This window comes from Myiozetetes cayanensis, unplaced genomic scaffold, assembly GCF_022539395.1.
Source record: "Myiozetetes cayanensis isolate MyiCay16 unplaced genomic scaffold, myiCay2020 scf4, whole genome shotgun sequence".
NCBI lineage: Eukaryota > Metazoa > Chordata > Aves > Passeriformes > Tyrannidae > Myiozetetes > Myiozetetes cayanensis.
The window spans coordinates 39,333,557-39,355,617 of NW_026087631.1; the positions used below are offsets into that span (position 1 = coordinate 39,333,557).

The 22,061-nt window shown below is 38.3% G+C and overlaps 1 protein-coding gene across 5 annotated transcripts in view; it reads left to right on the forward strand.

The window, feature by feature from the left end:
* TJP2 (tight junction protein 2) overlaps positions 1–22,061 on the forward strand; it is a 61,511-nt gene that overhangs the window by 30,525 nt on the left and 8,925 nt on the right. For 3 of the 5 annotated variants that reach the window (XM_050329712.1, XM_050329711.1, XM_050329709.1), the window contains exons 2-13: positions 9,227–9,280; positions 11,203–11,327; positions 13,214–13,316; positions 13,785–14,364; positions 16,452–16,555; positions 17,043–17,196; positions 18,200–18,308; positions 18,415–18,554; positions 19,170–19,236; positions 19,963–20,113; positions 20,823–20,931; positions 21,610–21,820. In XM_050329712.1, the coding sequence (XP_050185669.1) occupies positions 9,236–9,280; positions 11,203–11,327; positions 13,214–13,316; positions 13,785–14,364; positions 16,452–16,555; positions 17,043–17,196; positions 18,200–18,308; positions 18,415–18,554; positions 19,170–19,236; positions 19,963–20,113; positions 20,823–20,931; positions 21,610–21,820 (1,898 nt within the window). In that variant the 5' untranslated portion in view covers positions 9,227–9,235. Of the gene's footprint in view, positions 1–5,252; positions 5,340–5,887; positions 5,997–9,226; positions 9,281–11,202; positions 11,328–13,213; positions 13,317–13,784; positions 14,365–16,451; positions 16,556–17,042; positions 17,197–18,199; positions 18,309–18,414; positions 18,555–19,169; positions 19,237–19,962; positions 20,114–20,822; positions 20,932–21,609; positions 21,821–22,061 lie in introns of those variants that run through there. The other 2 variants (XM_050329710.1, XM_050329708.1) reach the window with 2 other exon arrangements.

The window sequence follows — 22,061 nt, forward strand, 5'->3', positions numbered from 1 at the left end:
CCTGGGAGTACTGGTTGACAGCGGCTGAACATGAACCAGCAGTGTGCCCAGGTGGCCAAGAAGGCCAATGGCATCCTGGCCTGTATCAGAAATAGTGTGGCCAGCAGGACTAGAGAAGGATCATCACCATGTCCTTGGCTCTGGTGAGGCCTCAATGCAGATTCTGTTTGGGGCCTCTCACAACAAGAAAGACATTGAGGCTCCGGATCATGATCATAGAAGGGCAGCAAAGCTGGTGAAGGGTCAGGAGCACAAGTCCTCTGAGGAATGGTTGAGGGAGCTGGAGTTTTTTAACCTGGAATAAAGGAGGCTCAGAGGAAACCTTAGCGCTGTCTACAGCTACCTGAGAGGAGGTTGTAACCAGGTGGGGTTCAGTCTCTTCTTCCACGTAAAAAGTGACAGGAAATGAGGAAACAGCCTCAAGTTGTGCGAAGGGAGGTTTAGATTGGATATTAGGAAAAATTTCTTCATAGAAAGGGTTGCCAAATGTTAGAATGGGTTGCCAAGGGTCGTGATTGAGTCACCATGCCTAGAAGTATTTAAAAGCCATGGAGATGTGGCACTCAGGAATATAATTCAGTGGTGAACCTGACACTGTTAGGTTAACATCTGGACTCGATATTGCAGGCCATTTCCAACTTGAATGATTCTATGATTTAAAAACATAAAATGTGATTCTCCTATCCTTGTACATCCTTAAAAGTGAAGCTTCATCTGATGTTTGAGTTGATCTTATATGCAGAGTTCTAGTCTTCCTTCTGCTATCTTCCTTGGCCTGTCAGTTCAATTCACAGAAATAGCAAGAGAGTAATTCAGTGAGGAAAAAATTAGAAGGTTTTTGTTGCTTTAGAAAGTTGTTTTGGCTTACTTTTAAGAGTTAAACAGCAGAATTTGCAGAGTGAGTTAATGAGCTGCATAAAAATGAGGAAGAGTGTGGAAGTTGTTATGGTCAGAAAGAATTTGTTTAGTTGATAATATTGTGAAGCTGTACCCAGCCTACAGGTAGTGTGTTTGGGAAAAACAACCTGCATAGCCAAAGATGAAAAGGGGTGTTGATCATCTGAGAACCTTCCAAAGGTACTTGTTTCTAGAGGCAAGGAAACCTTAATGGGTCTGAGAAGAAGTAGGCCCCTAGAAAGCAAGCAAGCAAACAAATTAAAAACAAAATCCACCTTGTGTTTTTATAGGCTGTTTTTAAGGTGAATTGTGACTTGAGCTCAAAATGTTTTAAGAAAATCCTGATTCTCCCTTTTCTTGTTCTGAAAACGATTGTCCTGTCTTCTGAAAAGCTTCGATAATAATTGGTAAATGTTTGGCTTTAAATATATAGGAAATACAGAGTTTTCCTAGATGGTATTTTGCTGGCTTAATGAAAAAAAATCCTTGAAAAACACTTGCTTTTTTTTTTCCTTCCCCAAAGAGTCTAGTGTATCCATTACTCCCCAGTTTTCTTTAATATAGAGTTGAAACAAAACAAATAAAACTATCCAGAGATTATGTGCTTCATGCCATAATCCAGCAAAAGGATGCCTTATCCCTCATTTTTTACTCACTTGTTTTCAGTGTCTAGGTTAGTACCTTTCTATTTTGGAATTGCAGAAAAAAATAAATATTTTCAGAACTCAAAACTCATGCCTATATTTTGATGCAGAGTTCTTTCCTGTGCCTGGACAAATTTCTGCAAAAATTCTCTCAAGTGGGGATGCTATTTCATCTCTGTGAACCATTTGAAGAATGCTAGTGCAGGGACTGCAAATGGACACATTGTGATTTTCTTTGTTACACTTAAGCACTGTTTGTTATTGAAATGCTGTGAGGTAGATTAAGTAATATATTTTGCATTAAAAAGCACGCAATTTGTCAAAAGCTGCAGATTAGTGTAGGTCTTCTCTGTGTGTGCAATCTTTTTCCGTATTCTTTAGCGTATTCATTAAATGATTTTTGTGCACTGAATGATCTGAGGTGTTATGCTGTGGATGTTCAGGGCTGCACTGTATCAGGCTACAATGCAAATGAGACGTAGATGTGTTTGTCAATTAATGTTCTCAATAGTCTGGTGAATGATGCTGTTACCATTCATCTCCTCAGTTCTGGATAGGAGGGGATTCTAGTTCAGATTGCAGTCTGGAAGGCATTTATTTTGTCGTAGAGCATACAAGAGGTAGAAACTAATGCAAGTTCTGCCACCCCAGAATTTTTCCTCATCTGTTAGCTGGCTAAAATTCTGACAGCAGGAGAAAGTTGACTCCTGTTTTCCTGTTACAGGGGCTGTTTTGGTGCAAGAGTTGTGTTTGCCAGAAATTGAGACAATCTGTGTTTGCTTCCTTGCACAACACATTTCAGTGGATAGGCTACTTGACTTGATGTCAAGAAGCAGTGTAATGACATTCAACTTATCAAATCTACAAATTTTTAGAAATGTTATGCTCAGTTTATATTTTCTTTAGGTCTTTTTAGGCAGCGCTTCATATTAGTGTTTCTACATGCATTTTGGAAAAAATTTTTTTCACACAAGGTCTGATAATATGCAGAATCACAGAATGGTTTAGGTTGGAAGGAACCTTAAAGATGGTCTAATTTCAACCTCCTGAAGGACATTTCTTCTGAGTCATAGAAATTGAAGTGAATCAGGGTCCTTTGAATGCCTGCAGATCCAGGGCCATCCTTTTTTATTTGTCATAATTGCCTTTATGCAGGCAGGTAACACGTGAGGACAGTTTCTGAATCTTCTGGTAGCGTACCTGGTATTTTAGATCAGGCATGTTGATGATGTCTTGATGCAGCTTTGCCTCCACCTGGCTGCTCCTATCAGTGGCTAGAAGAGCCCCTAGAAGAGCCCCTGTCCTCCATCTTTTACAGGGGGGGTGGCTTTCAGTTAAGCTTGAAGTTCTTGATCATCTTCAGTGTGGGAGTCTGTCTTTACAGAAAACCTAGACTCACCCTTCAAGGTTTTTATGCCTAAGTCCATGGTAGCAGATGAAGGGGGGTGGGGAGCAGGGATGGAGTGACAGGAACAGAAGGACTTCTTTTGTGTGTCATTTCCATAATGGAGCCAACAAGACCATTTTAGATTTTCTTTCTGCTTACACAGTCTTGTGTAGATTATGTATGAGGAAATACCCTTTTTCTTCACCGTCTGGAGAGATAAAAATCAAAATAGATAGTGCTAGGTGTAAAACTTTTTCTCCTAGGTGAGTGGAGAGATGCAGCCTTCAGCTGTAAGGTTTTGTTGCAACATTGTGAGGTTGCTCTGTTGAGTTTTCAAGGGGCTCTTTTTTCACAGTCCCAGTTTTTAGAACAGATCAGCATGCTTAGTTTTCAATTTGTCTTTACCCACGTGATTCACAAACATTTTACTGTCAGAATTGACTCCCACAAAGAAACAGAGTGTGTATTTGTCATTGGAGCTGAGCTTGCTTTCAAAAAGAGTTTCAGTTTTAAATGTCTGGGGATAATAAATGCCAAATAGATGTGATATGTGATAGGGTTTTAATTGGGTCTTGTACTGTGGGTGAAGTTAGGCTATAGTTTCCTCTAACCTTTGCAAAGAGGCACGCAGGTAAGGTGAAAAGACAGTGTCTGACAAAACTTGTTTGTTACTTAAAAAATTGATTCCATCTCACTTTAAAAGAATGAAATACCCACATGCAAAAGCTGTCATCTTTCTACTGAATCTTTAGTCTCTTCACAGCTCCTGTACTGACTATGCAAGAAAATTTTCAGGAACATTCCTAGACTTCTTGATTACTTTTTAAAATTTCTTTTCAGAAAAACTTCCTTTTGAGTTTTGATGTATTCAATCCATTTATCTTTAGAAAAAAGACAGTCCAAAACAAAGAAAAAAGAGCCTTACTGTTATAACCACTATAGGTCATGGACTGCGTTTCACCATTTTTGTTCTCTATGTCATCACAGTTGTTTTTTCGTGGTATTTCAGTGTTTGGAGTGCTGTTAAAGCTTTGTTAGGGCAAGGTGAAGGAAAGCAGGAAGGCTAAGGAGATAAAGCTAGAGAAGTCTCAAAGACATTCTTACATCTGTTTCTTCTTGTTATTCTTCCTGCTCTTTTTGTAAAAATAAATAAATATAAAACAATTTTGGAAGCTATGAATGTGAGTCTCTTAAAAGGAATGTGTTTGTTCTTTAGAAATGTTGATGGAGATTCTAAACTATTTGTACCAAACTCTAATTAAACAGTTTCAAACTACTCGCATCCACATGTGTGCTGTGGAAGTGGGAAGCTGCAGTCAGAGGCTGGTGTCAGTGTGCTTCTCCTGGATTCCTTGGTGTTCACTCTTGGCAGCTCAGTGCTGAAGGTACAAGCCTCTGTTCATCCTAGTTCTGCTGGCTAGTGCAGAGATGGGGTCACAGTCAAAATACAGGATGCTGAATTAAGACTTCAACACATGTACTGCCCCCACCTTCCCCCCCAAAAACCCCAAACAACACAACCCTTCATATTTTTCACTGCTCTCTGAATTTATACTCTTCAGCAGTTAAAATTGTTCTACTAGTGAAAAATGCAATGTATGGATGGGGGGTTTGGTTAGCATTGTGTACCAGCACTTGGCATGTGTTCCTGTCTGTTCACTGCCTGTGAAACTTACATAAAGTCTAGGGGAAAAGTTCACTTGAGGCTTAAATTTCACAGCATTCATTCAGCATAAATGGGAGTGATAGCTTGACCTATTTTCCAATACAGTAATCTATCTGTTCGTCTGTATGATTAGCTTATCATTCTTACATGTATCTTACTAAATGTTTGAGGGAAAACATGAGCGTCTGTTATTTTCAGCTATTATAATTTTGTCTCTGTTTCTCTTTTTGCTTGCTGGAGCCAAGTCCATGGTTTTGCAAAAACTGTAAAATATTATAGTCAACATATGAATTTTCAAATAATCTGCACTATGCTTCTTAAACGTTTTTTTGCTTTCAGGTTTAAATTAGGTTTATAGTGGGTGACCCGATATGTGCTTAGAAGAAGAATGAATTGCTGCATAGTGATCTATTTCTGACACTTAATTTAAAAACAAGCAAATAAAACATTTCCACACTGCATTTTCCTGGGATCTCTTAAACTGAGAGTTAGTTGAACTCACGGTAGATTTCCCTGCTGTGGTTTTGATGTGTTTCTGTGTGAAACTGACGGCAGGATTTGTTCGAGTATGTAGGCCACTATTGTATTAGAATTACATAACCGTGTTGAGTGGTGAAAACAGATGAAAAGACGGGGATGTACGGCATTCCCTCACAGATTATATCCTGCAACAATGAAGACAGCTCAAGCTCTGCAGCGAATGTGGTTACATGCAGTCAAAAAGTTGGGGATTTTGAAAGGGCACGTGAGTTGCTTTTTGTTGCATCTTGCTCTAGGTCTTTTATTCCCCTCCTCTCCTCATATATCCCTCCCCTCTCCAACTCACTTTTACAGCCAGATGACTTTTGTGGCAGGTTTTCTGGTTTTGTTCTTCTTTCAGCATGAATGAAGTTGCCTTCAGTGATCTCTCAGTAGCAAGTAATTGCATAAATCTCTGATGAATGTCAGTGAGAACTGCAACATCTGCCTGTTTGTAGCACACAGGCGATTTTAGCACTTTGACTAGTTTCCTGCCAAAGATTCTGTTAAGCAGTCTATTTTGGGTATGTAGAAAGCACCTGTCATTTTAGTATATGAGCATTAGGCAGATTTAAGCAAATCCCGACTACAGTGTTCTAATTAGAAATGGACTGACTTTAGTCACTAATGAATTAAGACTAGCTAATTACAGTAATATGAATTTACTGCAGGTAGTCTGTTGCCTGTGTCAAACCTGGGTAGACTTATAAAACAGTTACTCTTAGTAGCTGGAGGTGGGGTTCTTAACCATTTTGCCTGCCTTTCTCTCTCCAGTGTTTTGGTGTGCTATCTTGCAGTGAAACTGCGATCCTGTAAGGGATGCACAAGCTGCTCAGGATCCCTTTGTGTTTCCTTACAGATGAAGTATGAAGAAATTGGCAAGGTGATGGAGGCTTTTCATAACTCATCACTTGATGCATTCAGAGAAGAGTTACATTATAAAATGCGGACTTTCACAGGAATTTCACAATTGGGGTGGAGACTTCGATACTAGTTTTGCTCAAGTCCCCCACTGATGATTTATAACATTTTTAGTCTTTCCCTCCCTCTCAGTCTTCTCTTCTCCAATTATCTGCTGGTATGGGTTAGCATCGTGACAATGGCAAGCAGCAGTACATTTTATAATGTTAAAGAGATTATTGTTTAGAGATTTGAGGAGTATAGATGTGTTTTTGCCTTACAGGCTTTCAAGGTGACCATTCAGTTCTCTGAACCGTGTTGCAGAGCCTGCATAGATTTATCAGTATGGCTGAACTAGTGTTGTCTTGGTTATTATGTACAAAATCAGCTTTGCAAGTACATGGTGTACCTTCCTTTCCTAATCTAGCATACAGCAAATGGGAGACAGTTTTCTGAGGAGCAGTTTCTAAAAATGGATTACTTTAACAAATACTTAGCAAATTTAAAAGTGAATTGTTTAATTATCTTTTGTTTAATTTTCGATAACAGTTTCAAGCAAAAAATAAACCCCCAAAATTTTTACGGAATGTACCTGAAACAGTCACTGATCCTTTGAGGAACTTTTTCTAGGCACAAATGAGATGATATTACAGGCTCAACATCTTGTACGACCTTAATTATACTGTCTGTAGGAAGTAGTTTTTCTTTCATTCTTACTACTATTTTTTTTTACAAGATACCATGAGACTTATTTGTCAGAGCAAAGTAAAGTTTTGTTAGTTTATGGTGCTTTGCGTTATTGCACAATACATCTCTGCTGTTTTACAGGTTTTACTTGTGTCACTGCTCATGGGAGGCCGAGTTTTTCTGGAAGGAAATTCCTTTAAATTTCCAGTTTCATATCCTTAAATCCATCCCTGATATCTTTGCTGTGCTTTCCTCAGTCCTTTTCCTGCAGCACTGTACTGAATAACAGTCAGTTCTCACAGGCCTTTCTTTGTCCCCATGGGTAGTAAGCTCTCATCAACTGCATTCTGCCTGCCTTGCTCTTGTGCCCGCTCAGAGCTGGCCTCAGTATTCTTGGCTCGGAGGTAGAGTTGGTAAGAGCTGTATACAGTGCAAACTGAACTTTCGTGATGTTCTTGTTATATATGGAAGGTGCTAAGGCCTTTTTCTTGTGGAGAGAAGGGTGGAAAAGGTTTTCCATCTCCCCTTGTTCTACAAAATTTGAACCAACCTGCTTGTCCTTCAAATTTTACCCATTGTTTGATACTGATTTTCGTTTCTAAAACTTTGTTCAGTGAAATCAGCTGAAACTTAAATGTCACTGAGGCCCTTCTTTAGCACAGACTGGTTTTTTACAGAGCTTAAAAATATTGTATAGAAAAGCAGGACAGCAGCATTATAGCCATGGGTCAGTAGTAGGTAAACTGTTTACACGTTTTTCTACATGCCAGACAAGCAAGTGAGGTTGCTTCTATTTACGGCAGCATCACAGCAGTTCAGAAAAAGTGCTTAGTTAAGGAGGAATTTTTTATTTATGGCAAGGATTCTCTGTGTAAGGACTTATATGTAGTGAGACGGTTTAGTTTCAGATATTTGAAGGTTTAGGCATATCAGCTGGTTAAATGGGAATATCAGATAAAATAATTTTCACTATGTAATTCAGCATGTTCAACGCTGACCCCAAGACATATGTTTTATTACTAACAGTTATGAACACATTCTTGTCTGATCTAGACAAGTCAAAATTTAGAAATAATTACTTGTATGTATTATTTTTAATTTAAACCATCATCTCCTACATCTATTTTTTTTTTTTTCCCCTAAATTAGAACCCAAAGGTTCTGGAAACTGGAAAGCATTGTTCATTTTTTTGAAATGTAACACTACTCAGTGTTGTAAAATTCCTGGTAAAAATGCTGAATGTTTTGCATATTCCCTCAGGATCTCTGAGCAGGACTTTTTTAAATTTTGTTTCTCAATACAGTTAATGTGTAGTGGAAAATGTCAATCTAGTTGCTCTTTGGGGTACTCAGAATCAACTGGAACAATACACCAAGAATTTTTCTTTCGTACAAGAAATAACATCTATAGCTTGCTAAATAGTTGTGTATTGCTGGAAGACTAACTATGGAAATACAGAGGATGCCTTAAAGTACAGGCATACCCTTCTTTTGTCACTTCTCTGTCTATTGTTTTGGAGTTCATTTGTCAGTAATCCCTCCTATGCCCTTAAAAAGACCATTAAGTCTAAAGTGAGCTTCTGTGTGAACTTCAATTTTTTGAGCTTCACAAGAGGGAAGACCACTTCTAGCAGTAACAAGAAATAAAACCTATGGCTTGAGTAGGTGTATGCAGTACTTATGCAGTGCCTGGAGTTTTCTTCTGCAATGGATGCCTTGTATTTTGAAGTGTTTGCAGTGTGTCAAATATCGTGGCTCATTTTTCTCGTGGTTTTACAGGGCAGGCACTGAAGGCTGTGTACTGTATGGTGCATCACAGCTGGGTGATTATTCTGTGTTATATTTTAAGCTGTGTTGGAAAGGTTTCAGGTTATATCATGTAAGATAAACTGATCAGTTCATGACCAGTTTTAAATGGAAATGTGGAAATAACACTGAGAACAGTGTGACACTGAGAAGTGCCACAGAACTATATAGTATACTATTCTGCATACTATACATGTACTATGTACTGTATAGTGATAAACTCTGTTTTCCTGTAAAATTTAGTTTCTTGATGGGAACATAAATACTTACTTATGTAATTCATAATGTACAAAACATTTTGTTAAATCCACATGAACAAGAAGCAAGAGATCTGAAGTCTAGTTTATTATGAAGACCTCAGTTTCAACAGCTAATCTTACTGCATGGTGGGATGGGGAGGTCTTCCATAAGTATTCTGTGTTATTTGAACAATTGTTGGTCTGAATTAAATGCTTTTGCTGAATAAGGCTTTTCTAGAAAATCAGAATGAGCTGTTAAATCAGTGAAACATGAAGGGATTCTACCACCCTGGACACAGTAATGTTTTTCTCCTTTTTAAAGAAAAATTGTCAATAATTAAAATACATAGATTTCATACTAATTCTACCGAAGTGTGAGAATATGCATTTTTTTAAAACATGTGTTTTAGTGGGGTATTCTACATTTTAATTTAGATAGTTTTATGCTGTGTGTTTTACTAATCGGTTTCTGTGTGCAACAGGCCCCAGGCATGGAAGAGCTGATATGGGAACAGTACACTGTGACCTTACAAAAGGTGAGTGAGTTCCTGTTATATTTTTAGTTTTCAAATATTTGAGCCCCGGTTTAATCTAAATATGTTTTGCAGTAGATGTTATTAGCATATCTGAGTCCAGAATAGGATTAATTCATTGTCCAAATCAAATACGTTTTTTATTTGAAAGCTTAATTAACAGTTATTCATACAATAGTATGACTCTTTAGTGTTAGGAGTAAATTCAGTTAACAATTAGCAATTTATCTGCTATATTTGCTATCATTTGGTGTTTCTAATGACAGTATAATATACCATGTGGTCAGACACATAGCTAAATTCATTATTGAATAGCCTTAAAAAAGCAGATGGTTTTGCCAAGCAGTTTGTAGTTAACATCCAAGCTTTGTAATAATCACTGAACTGATTATAATTTTTTAATATATTCTTTTTATCTACCAGTGTAGAATCTAGTGGAAAACCTCTGTAACTAAAATTTCTAAAATAGCTGGACTATCAGTGTCATACAGTCTCTAGACCATAGTAACTAGGCTGCCACACCATGGTCCAAGGTGTGTGATTTGGCTTTGGTGGGAGTGGTCTTCCCAGCTGTTCTGCTGATCTGGGTTCAGTTAGAATTCTTTAGTGAGCCGCTGGAGTATTTTTACATGCTCTGCAATGAACTGAACTTGACAGCCCAATGTAAAATAGCAATCTTTTCTACACAGCCTGTTTGATGAGCAGTATTGGTTTCAGATTACAGAGGTAGACAGGAGAAACATTGCGGAAGATCTTAGTTCCAGGAACCTCCAGCTTTTCAGATCTCGAATATCATGTAAATGAGCACTGCTTCTTTATCACAAAGGCAGACATACGCTACTGAGATGGCAAAGGCCTATAGGACTTGCTGCATCGGCCACTACCATTGAATTTTACCATTATTTTCAATCAGTATTGTGTTGGTGTGAAGCATGAAACTGCTTTCTGTAAAACTAAGGTGCAGCAAGTAAAATGCTGTTAAAAAAGAAAAACACATAATTTTTTTCCTCCTCAAAGAGTAAACTACTTAATAGCAACATTAGTGGAACACAAGCTGACATACGATGAACAACCCATACTGAGTGTGAGCTGGGGAAAAAGCACTTTAATTTAGTGTATTGTTTTGCCGCTGCATTAAATGTAGTGGCAGATTTGTTTAAATGTAGCATAATTGGTCATTTTTAGTGATATGATATGTATGTTAAATACCTGATAAAATTAAACCTGTCGGTTTTGTGCACACCTTCTTGTCTGCGTTTCAGTTCTGCTAACAGTTCTCAGGTCTAGTGCTATTGGCATGCTTTCTTCATGTCCTGTGAAGTATTTCTTTGATTTTATGAATGCCATTTTAGGATTTTATGAATCTGTTATTTCTATGGTGACAGGTTTGACATAATTTACATATTTAAAATAGTTGATTGTGATAGAGATAATTAGAGAGAAGGTACAAGTTCACTACTTGATTTTTTGTCATCAGCCATGATCTTGTTTAGTTTGATCAATGAGTAAGTAGTTCTTACAAAGTAGTTAGCAATCATAATGAAGATGAGATCCTGGAAAAGCTGTTCCACTTTCCCAAGCATTACTAACAAAACAGATTTACCTAAAAATAAATTTGGTGTGAATAACCAGTGGGATGGTGAACCAAAATGCAGGCAAAGTTAATGAGTCCTCTGCTTAATTACTAACCATCATAAGGTTGTAGATTGAGGGACTTGTTGTTTTGTTACATAGATTTATAAACCCATTCTTTTTTAAATCTAGAGGTGCTGTGTATTTCTGCAACTCTCTGCATGCAATTATCATATTTTAAATAGTATCTAGTTCGAGTGCCATCACAGGAACATTGATGTTACTCTTCTTTCTCCTTGTCAAACTTCCTGTCACTGGATTTGAGTTTTGTTTTATTCTGTTTTGTTGTAAAGGATTCAAAACGAGGATTTGGGATTGCAGTTTCTGGCGGAAGAGATAACCCTCATTTTGAAAATGGTGAAACATCGATAGTCATTTCAGATGTTCTTCCAGGTGGTCCAGCAGATGGATTACTTCAGTAAGCACTTTCTTTTTTCTCTGTCTAATATTTTGGGGGGCATGGCTGCAGATACAGAAATACCTTCAGCCAGGCTTTGTTTAAATCTTTGTGATTTAATTCACTATTTGCTATTTGGTAGGAAATTAAATTTCAGTGGTGTTGAAAAGTTTTTAACAGTTAAGTATGTTTCTTTTACACTTGCATTTCTTTTGAAGAAATGGTAGAAATACTTAGTGTCTTAAAACATCCTTCTTGTTCTTCCTCTAACAAACATATTTAGTGATCTATCATTAGTTTCCAAGAATGGCTTAAACCAGCACAAAGAAGGTTTGCTAAATATTTATTTTTTATTTGAAGGAAAAATATATGGAAATAAAGTGCTTCTCTAGTCCTCCTGATAACTTCATCCTTGGTGAGGCAGCATTTATCATGGGATTTTAAATCTGTAGACTGAGAGTTTCTTACCCATCTGATCATTTTGTTATCCTTTGACCTGAAATACGTGATGAGGACTAGACAACTTGGAAGAATGCCAAAGTTGTGAAGTAATAGTAATTCAAAAATGTAGATCTTGTCCATTTTACCAAATATTAATTTTTGGTTAGGAAATTAAATGTCTGACATGGGAGTTGTTACTGAGTAATTGAATAAAAGGATTATTGTGAAGCAAGTAATAAACCATTCTTAACATAAATGTATAAAACCTACATTTTACAGCAGTGATCCCTGCACAACACCACTGTCATACATCCTGTTCCATAATGTTACAACATTAAGTTCAATACTGTCTTTGGATGTATGGACTGTGAAGAGAGCTATTTTAGTTCTCACATACAGCCTGGATGAAACTGGTGCTGGAATATAGTGTGCTTGCATACTCACTCAGTAAAAGGAATTAGAGGGGTGTGAAAAGAGGCACAAAAATCATTTAGGAGATAGAGTACCTTACAGATAGAGGCTTAGATTATATAATCTTCTTATTGAAAAAAAAGATTGTGATGTGATTTGATTATAATAAAGAGAAAATAGTTGGAATCAGATATTTCTTTTACCTATCAGAAAGTTGCAGAGTAACCAGTAATTGGTTAAGCTAGTGCTCTGACTATAAGGTTAGTAACTGAGTAATAACCAGAATAAACTAATACGAGGAGCGGTAAGTTGTTTGGGTTTTTTTATCTCTTGCATTTTTGCACTGAAATGCCATTATGAAATGTATGGGTTTTAATTAATCAATGTTACAGGGCTGTTTGGGGTGAAAGTCTTACTGGCCTATTTGACATGCAGGAGGTCTGAATAGTCAAGTTAGTAATCTCAGTTGGCCTGTGTTTTAGGGCAGGGAGGACTTCCTGTGTATTATAGTGTTGTTGGGTTTTTTCTCCCCAATCTACAGGGCAATCTACAGAGTAGATGGGACCTGAACACCAGTCTTCTAGAAAAGTGTATAATCGTACTTGTCAGTATTAGACATATGGTATTAAAATAATGGTACGGCTGCAGCAGTTTGAAGAGCTTGTGAAATGCTGGTATGAAAGAACTCTAGCACTAGATGTGGAAAACTAGGAGTTCTGAAAAAAAATTAAATGAAGAAGTTTTAATAGTCATCACAAATAGTCTTTAAAAAACAATGTCACAAGGTATTTAAGCTCGACATAGTATATGTACAAAGATACACAGTGTTGCTCAAAGTCTAATTTTTAAACATACCTAAAGCTGCTTCTACTATTCAGATATTGTGGTGTTTGTGTAACAAACACAGTTTTTAAGCAGAACTCCGTGTTAAACTGAATAAAATCCATAGGTTCCCTCTGGGGGAAAAAAAAATCAAAACAATTGTTTTGGTGTTTCCATGACAACTCCTCTTAAATCCTCTTTTTCTTTTTTTTTTCCCCTCCCCCTGCTTCCAGAGAAAATGACCGAGTGGTCATTGTTAATGGGACTCCAATGGAAAATGTTCTACATTCTTTTGCAGTTCAACAGCTTAGGAAAAGTGGAAAAGTTGCCACCATTGTAAGTAAATTACAAATGTATTCACTCTACTGTGGTATGTACATGTGTAACCAGTTAAAATTTTGGATTTCTTCTATGAAGTGTAGCATAAAGGCATAAAGCAAAGCAATCCTTTGCCCAATAGAATGTACAGCGTAAAAAAAAAAACAAAACAAAACACAGATATACTACAGGTGAAACAAATGGAAATTAACCAATGTCACAAAGTTATCTTGTTGGAAAACTGGAAGTACAATGTCTTCTATGTTTATTTTACTCAATAATGAGTGGTAATTGGATAAAACAAAAGTTATGTGAGGCCAATGATGTTCTGTGTACACAGATCTAGTCCATTAATAAGTAGAACATTGTTCTTTTTTTTCCTTATTTTTCCCCCAACCTCTCTTTTCGAAACATGAAGAATATTCATCTGTTGAATTTCACGCTCTGACCTTTGAAGGGAATTTTTTTTTTTATTGTACTGAACAGGTAGTGAAAAGACCAAGGAAAGTGCAGGCTGCGGCATTGAAGAGAAGCCCCTCCCTTGACTATGAGGACAGAGCTTTAGATGTAATGGATGACCATGCAGAATTTGATGGCAAAAGTGCTCGAAGTGTCTATAGTGAGAGAAGCTGGCACAGTGGTAATGGAGGGCGCAGCCAAAGCTGGGGAAACAGCCTGGATCAGGGCTACAGAGATGAGCAAAACAGGGGGCGTAACCGAAGCAGAGACCGTGAGAGGGAATGCAGCTACAGCCGTGATCGAAGTCGTGGTAGGAGCATTGACAGGAGCTTGGATCGAGACTACAGAAGAGATCGAAGCAGGGGAAGGAGCGTCGACAGGGATGGTGTCTATGAACAGGACTACAGAGGAGACTACAGCCCACCTAATTATAGTCATGGATCTCAACCTGATCCTAGATATGGGAGGGAAATGAGGAGTCAAAGTAGGGATAGGCTTCATTCGCGAAGTCCTTCTCCTGAAATACATCACCAGCATGAGTACCTAGGACCACAGGACCCAAATGCACCCATCAGTGTTCTCTTAACAAAAGGCAGACATAATGAAGGTAGGTATAGTAGGGGAGGAGAGGAACTGACTTCTGATACAGCTTGACTTGTAACACAGCATGGTTTTTGATGGGGGAAGGAAAAGAGCTGAATTACTTTCTGCTTTTACAGGTTAAATGTCGACTTTTCTAACTGGTGGCTTAGGTTGTTCTTTTATTCTTCCCAGTTGATTTGGGGTGTTTTTTCCCCAGCACCTCAGACTTTACCTTTGAACAAAGAGCCTGTTCACCCACATAATTTCAGTCTTTTCAAGCCACTGTGTCCTTGGTTTTCCGTTTTCTCTGCCCTTTTCTTCTGGTGAAAAACATGGATCTGATCATGATTCAGATTACACTTGGCACGTCTACAAAAGGGTTAGCTACAAAGGGTGAAGACTAGGCTCTGCCTTTAATAATAAGGATTGTTTGGTTCTGGTTGTTAAAGAATACTGAAACCGCAACAGCTGAAACAGGCTCTCTTTCCTGAGTATTGGAGTGTGTAAATGAAAGCCAAAAGCCTGACCTTTTGTGCACTATGAAATAAAGACTTCTGCTGTAAAGCGTATCTGAGATTAGGTTATGCATTCTTTTCTGTTTGGGGTTTTTTGAGGGGGGGTGGTGGTTTGTTTCTGGGGCTTTTTGGTGTTGTTGTTGGGGTTTTTTCTAATTTGCCCTGTTGTGATTTGTAAGAATTTTCTGCTAATATAAACTTTGTATGCTTGAGTTAACATCTTTTTTTCATTGACTTTGGCAAGGATCCTTTTCCCTCCTTCCTCTTTTTTCCCTGCATATAAAGTTTCCACTTGTAAAGGTAATGCAGATACATACACAAATAAGGGGAAATTTAGGGTGCCTTTGTTAACTTTTCTGTTTAGGTAGTTACACCGTAATAACTTCTGACATTCGTATGGGTACTGTGCAGACTTGCTCAAACATGGTAATATTTTAAAGCAGAACAATATCCTGTTACTCTAGGATGCATGTGTTTTAAGAGTTTTTGCCTATCTTTTTAAGTAACAAATAGAGTGATCCAAGTAACTTGGATCAAAGGGAAAGAAGGGTAGGGGAGGAAAAAAAATTCCTTTGCCTGAAACAACCAAGACATTTCTTGGAGTACAGATAGAACAGGGTCAGCATTCAGCAGCTGGTGGAAAAAACCCACAAAATCACAGAATATTCTGAGTTGAAAGGGACCGACAAGGATCATAGAATCCAACCCTTAGCCCTGCACAGGACCATCCCCAAGAGCCACACCAAGCACCTGAGAGTATCATTGAACTCTGTCAGGCCTGGTGCTATGACCACTTCCCTGGGGAGCCTGTTCCAGTGCCCAACCACCCTCTGGGTGAAGAACTTTTCTAATATCCAGCCTAATTAGGCCTCCCCAGACACAACCTTAGGTCATTCTCTTGGATCCTGTCACTGATCACCACAGATGAGGGACCAGTGCCTGTCCCTTCTCTTCCCCTCATGAGGAACTTGTAGGCTGCAGTGAGGTTTCCCCTCAGTCTCCTCCAGGCTGAACACACCAAGTGACCTCAGCCACTCCTCATATGGCTGCCTCTCAAGGACCTTCTCCACCCTCCTTTGGACACTCTCTAAGAGCTTAATATCTTTCTTCTATTGTGGTGCCCAAAACCAAACACTATTCCCCCCCTGTGCAGAGCATGGACAAAAAGTTCCCTCCTTCAGCTGGCTGGGAATGCTTTGCCTGATGCCCCCCTAGACACGGCTGGCTCTCCAGACTGCCAGGGCACTCCACAGGAAACCCCCTCTATGCCAGGCAAAATATGAATCAGAGAGAATAGTCCAGTATGTTAATAAGCATCTCCAGAACAAAGGCATTGTTTTGCTGTTGAAGATGCAGACTAATCATCCATCCTTGATTGGTTTTGGACTGTTGTATGTTTGTATTCTGGAGACAGCATAAATAGAGGAGAATTAGCCTAGGGTTAAGTGTGTTTACTGGGTCTGCATGTTTTTCTTTTTTGTTCCTTTCTTTTTTCTAAAGGTGTAATGGTGTTTGCTGCATATACACTGTGTATTTTTTTTTTAAATACATCCTAACTCATCTTCTAAGCTACAGTGGATTATTTTCTTGATTCCAGAATATGGACTCCGTCTTGGAAGTCAGATCTTCATTAAAGAAATGACCCGTACTGGCCTAGCAACCAAAGATGGCAACCTTCATGAAGGGGATATCATTCTCAAGGTCTGTTCTGATTTTACTGCCAGCAGTTTGGCAGGCACTGGTTATAGTGCTTATTTTGAATGAAGTCATGTTATAGTCAAGTTCACTATTAAACTTGAGCAAGTTTAATAAATGAACTTGTTTGTTTACTTCTAGTGTTATTGTTGCCTTTTTTTTTTGTGGAGCCCCTGGTGGTCTAGTGGTAAAGGCGCCGCGCTATCACTGCGGAGACCCGGGTTCGATTCCCGGTCAGGGCCACTCCCGGGCAGGTGGGGCTCGTTAGCCCTTAAAGGCAACCCATCTACGTCCTAAGGACCTCACTGCCACCGTCCAAGCTCGCTTGGCCCCGGCAGATGAACCTTAGGATTAAAGGGTGGGCTCAGTTCCGCGCACACTGTGTCTCACCTAAAAAATCCAATGCGCAGGCTGGAAGGTGTAAAGACCTTCCCCGGATCTTCGCTTGCGAAGACTGGCCATTATTTATTTATTGTTGCCTTTTTATGTCCAGATCAATGGTACAGTGACGGAGAACATGTCTTTAGCTGATGCCCGAAAACTGATTGAGAAATCACGGGGGAAACTGCAGCTGGTTGTTCTCAGGGACCGAAAGCAGACACTGCTCAACATTCCTTCACTGAACGACAGTGACTCGGAAATGGATGGTGAGGTTTAATGTGGATAAAAAGTTCTGGACTCCGTGCAGGGACAAAATGAAGCTTATAGTTTTTTGCTGTGGTAGAGTGGTACTAGGTTCTTTGAAAATAAAGAAACACAAACCTAAGTAGTAGTCAATTAAGCATCAAGCTCACTTTCTTTAGGTGAAAATAATTTTATAGTAATCATATAATTACATTTTGGGAAGGGACAAAGATAGAATAAGAAATATTGGTCTGTCAAAATCAGTCTTCTTGGAACAAGCAAGTCAATTGTTTTAATAAAAGTTTTAAAACAAGTGCATTGGACTGGTTTCTCCTTCTGAGGGTATGAACATTCATGGCAGCATTCAAATGGAGGGAAAGATATTAGGACAAGAGGAAATTAGGTCCCCCTGGACATCTGGTTTCCATTCCAAGTACCTGTTCTATACGAATGATCTCTTAGAGTGTATGAGCTATACCTGTCAACATAATCTTGCTTTGGGAATGGCTCAGAATGTTTGGGGGAGAAGGATGTTGTTATTCACTGCAAAATACTTGCTTCTCTGATGCCAGAATATGGGGTGGAACTTCCAGTAGGTTTTATCTAGGTGGAGATGCGGTTCAAGTCCGAGGGTCACTCTGTTTCATTTGTCACTGAAAGGCAATTATATGAAGACTATAAATGTGAAGGTAGTCTTCTGTTTGGGAACCTCCACAAGACCTCAAATAAAAGGCTGCTAACGCTAGCTATCAAGTCTGTAGTATGCTCAGAGTAGTTGTGTGATGTGTGTGTTTCCTAAAGGTTGTGTGAAATCTTCCTGAAACATTTGGGGGGGGGGATTGAGGGGTGGAAGCACTAAAAGGTATATAGCACTTTTTGAACCCTAGTCAAATCCAGCTTGAAACCAGGAGTAGGCTGAAAGGTTCAGTGTATCTTATATTTGAAAACTGTAAATTAACATGATGATCAGACAAGCAAATAAGTTAAATAAATCCTGCATTTCTTGATTTGCCACTCTCTTTATAGACATTTCTGAAATAGAGTCAAACAGATCATTCTCCCCTCAAGATGACAGATTGCATCATTCTGATCTAGATTCACATTCATCCAATGAAAAGCTGAAAGAGAAACCAAAGTAAGAAGTGGTCTTTTCTAGTTCATTTTTCTAATGCTTATCAAAGAAGTTCTTAAAATACATGTCATTCTTTCACTACGCTTTTTTTGCTTTTTCTTTCTTTTAGTGCAAAAGATGATCCATCCAGTAGGATGTCCAGGATGGGAGCAATGCCTACACCATTCAAATCAACTGGTGACATTGATACTCCTACTCTTACAGCTGTGGACACAAACAAAGAGCAGAAGTACCAAGATGACTCAGCAGGTCAGAGTCCAAAGGTTTTGGTTGCTATTTTTTCGTCCCTGGTCACAGAATGTCTCATCCCTCAATCATATCTGGTATGCTCTTCATGTCAGACCCATCCTGACACATAGAGAAGAGGTCTATCTTTCTTTGTGGTGCAGAGAGAGAAGAAACACTTGAGATTATTTGAAGGCAGTTGCTTATTAGATTTACCACCTCCAAAAAAGCTAGTACTCTCTAGAGCATCTACTGTTAGCTTGTCGCCCTAAGCAGTCAAATGAAGTCAATCTAGCTTGCCTGAAAGCAAGATTTCCTTCAAAGCTAGATTTCCTTGAAAGCTAGATTTCCTTGAAATCTTTGTTCTTTTTAAGAATTAAAAAAAGAAGGGAAATAAATTAATTCTAGTCAGACATTCCTGATGTGTAAGTCTGTATTAATCTTTGGCATGGAGGGGTTCGATTGCTATCTGATAGCTAAAAATTGCTGCCATATATAAGATATATATGATATATAAGATTATATAAGATACATAAGATATATAGATATATATATAAGATATATAAGATTTTAATATATAAGATATATAAGATTTTCAATATCCCAGTAACTTCTTTTGTCTTTGTTTTGTGTGTTTAGTGTCTCAACCAAAAGCAGTTACACGGACGATTCTTAAACCCAGCCCAGAAGATGAAGCAATATATGGGTAAGACAGGACTTGCTGAGTTCTTTTGCACTCTTCCATTGAGCTGTATCTGATTCTTTGTAGCATGGCTTTGTGGGATTTTTTCCCCGTTTGGAGTGATTAAGCTAAGAAGAGATGACATGGATTCTAATGTTGAAATTTGGAGTTCAACTTTGTTTTAGAAATATCTGCCAGGAAGGTATAGACTTGTCTTCTACCTGGAAGGTATAGAACACCCTATGCTTCTGGGCTTGCATGGGAATGTACTCAATAGTTTCATTTTTTTGCAGAGTGTATCAATAGGAAATCAACCTACATGTTTTCTTTTGAGAGTTTCCAAATACAGAAATTGAAGAGAGAGAAGTGTTGAGATTGTAAGGAGAAGCCTAGAGATAAGGGTTTGAAGGTATTCTGTAGCTTGGAGTATTTTCTTAAATGGATTCTCTTTTTGAATCTTTTCTGGGTTGGACTCTGCATATGTTCTCATTGAAGTGCAAATTAATCGAGTGATTATTTTGGTGAAGGGGAATTTATAGTACAGGCTTAGGGTATTACTGAGAATGGCTGACAGATAAGTAGTGTCCTCTGTTTTGGAAGGTCACTCAGTCATACAGCTTTTCTGACAGGGCATAAGGGTATTATTAATATGATTTTGTTGAAGGGGTTCCAATTTTTTTCTGTTGACAAACCTGTTACTGTTATATGCCTTATATCTGGTCTTACTTCCTTTTTCTGTAAATCTTGTAGTCCTAATACGAAAATGGTGAGATTCAAGAAAGGGGATAGCGTGGGTCTACGACTGGCAGGTGGAAATGATGTAGGCATATTTATTGCTGGAATTCAAGAAGGGACCTCAGCTGATCAGGAGGGACTACAGGAAGGAGATCAGATTCTTAAGGTATGAGTATATGTGCCAGAAATGTAAAAAACTTCTTTATACTTTGTTTTGCTTCTTAATGGAAATACGGAAGAAATTATTATCTTAAGAAATCAAATTACTGCTTTGAAGGGAGTGTGTGTGGTGGAGTCATCTTACAGAAATGAGTTTTTGAAGGAGAGGTGTGTGCCAAGCCTTAGTTTGTTTGCAGTTTTGTGGAAAGAGCACTTAGAAGAAATAATCAAGAAAAATGCTGCAAGATGGGACAAGGAATTTTTTGTAAAATGCTTCTTCCTACTTTGGGAAGAGGAAAAAATTGAGGTCATAATTATTTTCTTCTTTCACCTTTCTCCAGTTTCCTTATGTTACGGTGATTCATTTTTCCAGTTTCTTACTTATATCATCTGTACTACTTTTTCCCTTCATTCTCCTTTTTTTCCTGAAAATTCAAATAGGAAGCTGATGTAATTTTCTCTCTGCTTCTTTTCTCTTGCTCCTTTGGAGCCTGTTTAAGTTGAAGCAATCTAGCAGTGCACATCCAGGACCATGTTATTTCAAACAGGTTGCTGTTAATAGCTGGAATAAAATATTCACAAGAGACACTCATATTGACTTAAAAAAATACATAATAAGGGAAGAGAATTTAAGATCATTTTAGATGAAACAAAAATTTCTCTTATAGTTGATTTTTCAACTGTGGAATTCTTTTTTTTCTTTTTTCTGTATGTAGGTAAACACTCAAGACTTCAGAGGCATTGTTCGGGAAGAAGCTGTTTTGTATCTTTTAGAAATTCCCAAAGGTGAAACTGTGACAATTTTGGCTCAAAGCAAATATGAAGGTAAGTGCTTTGAACATAATGTATGTGTATCCATGAAGCTTTTAAGCTCTGCTTTGTCAGTGAAACCACAAATAATCTGTCTTGTGCTTATTCTCAATAGCGTTTTAGTTACTCTTCACTAGTTCAGAAGACAGCGGTATTCCATACATATGAGGGTGCATGTGTGTCATGTTTTTCAGAGTATTTGTCCATCTCTTTCATTATTAGCATAGTATCTCTTAATCCTGAAGAGTGGAAGGTACTGTTTGTTTCTTCTGCTTTTCTGTCTGTAGCAGCTGGCAGAAGATGTGCTGTTAGCATTGCTTTTCTGCTGTGCCTTGGCAGACATAAGGGATTTGGTCAGCAGCAAATGGACAGTTTTGTTGATGTTAAGAAGCAAACAAAGCCTCTTGTTTTCCTGTTAGAGACACAGCCTACTGCAATACTTTAGTACCATAGCTGCCTTTTGCATTTGGAAATGTGCAAGTACCTCCTTTGCCATGAGCTGTAAGGGCTGTATACATGCAAGTGTGGCACACTCCTGATAAAGTGTGTGTAGGGCAATGAATGTAAATGAATGTCTGGGTGTTTACGTCTTTTTCAGTGGACATTTAGAACTTCAAAACTGTATTCTCCAGAATCAGAGCCTAATCTTTCTTTCAAGTGTAAAAAAAATGTAAACTAAACATCCTGTTTTAGTCTACAGAGACATCATGGCCTGCGGTAGAGGAGATTCATTCTTCATCAGGAGTCACTTTGAGTGTGAAAAAGAGTCACCACAGAGCTTAGCATTTACCAGAGGGGAGATCTTCAGAGTAGTTGATACACTGTATGATGGCAAATTGGGAAACTGGCTAGCTGTGAGAATTGGAAATGAACTGGAAAAGGGCCTAATTCCAAATAAGAGCAGGTAAGGTGGCACCCTGTCTTCCTCCCCATTGCTGTAAGTAAGATTTTTTTCCTCCTAAGTTATTTTTGCTTCTTCTGTCATGCCTTTCTTCCTTTTTATTCCCCCTTAAAAGAATGAATGAATTGTTTTGTCATTACTTTTACAAGAATTGTGCCTGTAAAAACTGTAGGTTTTAGAACTGTGGCACTGTGTAAGGAGACTATGAGAAAGGGTAGTGTTACCTTCATACTTGAATCGTGTA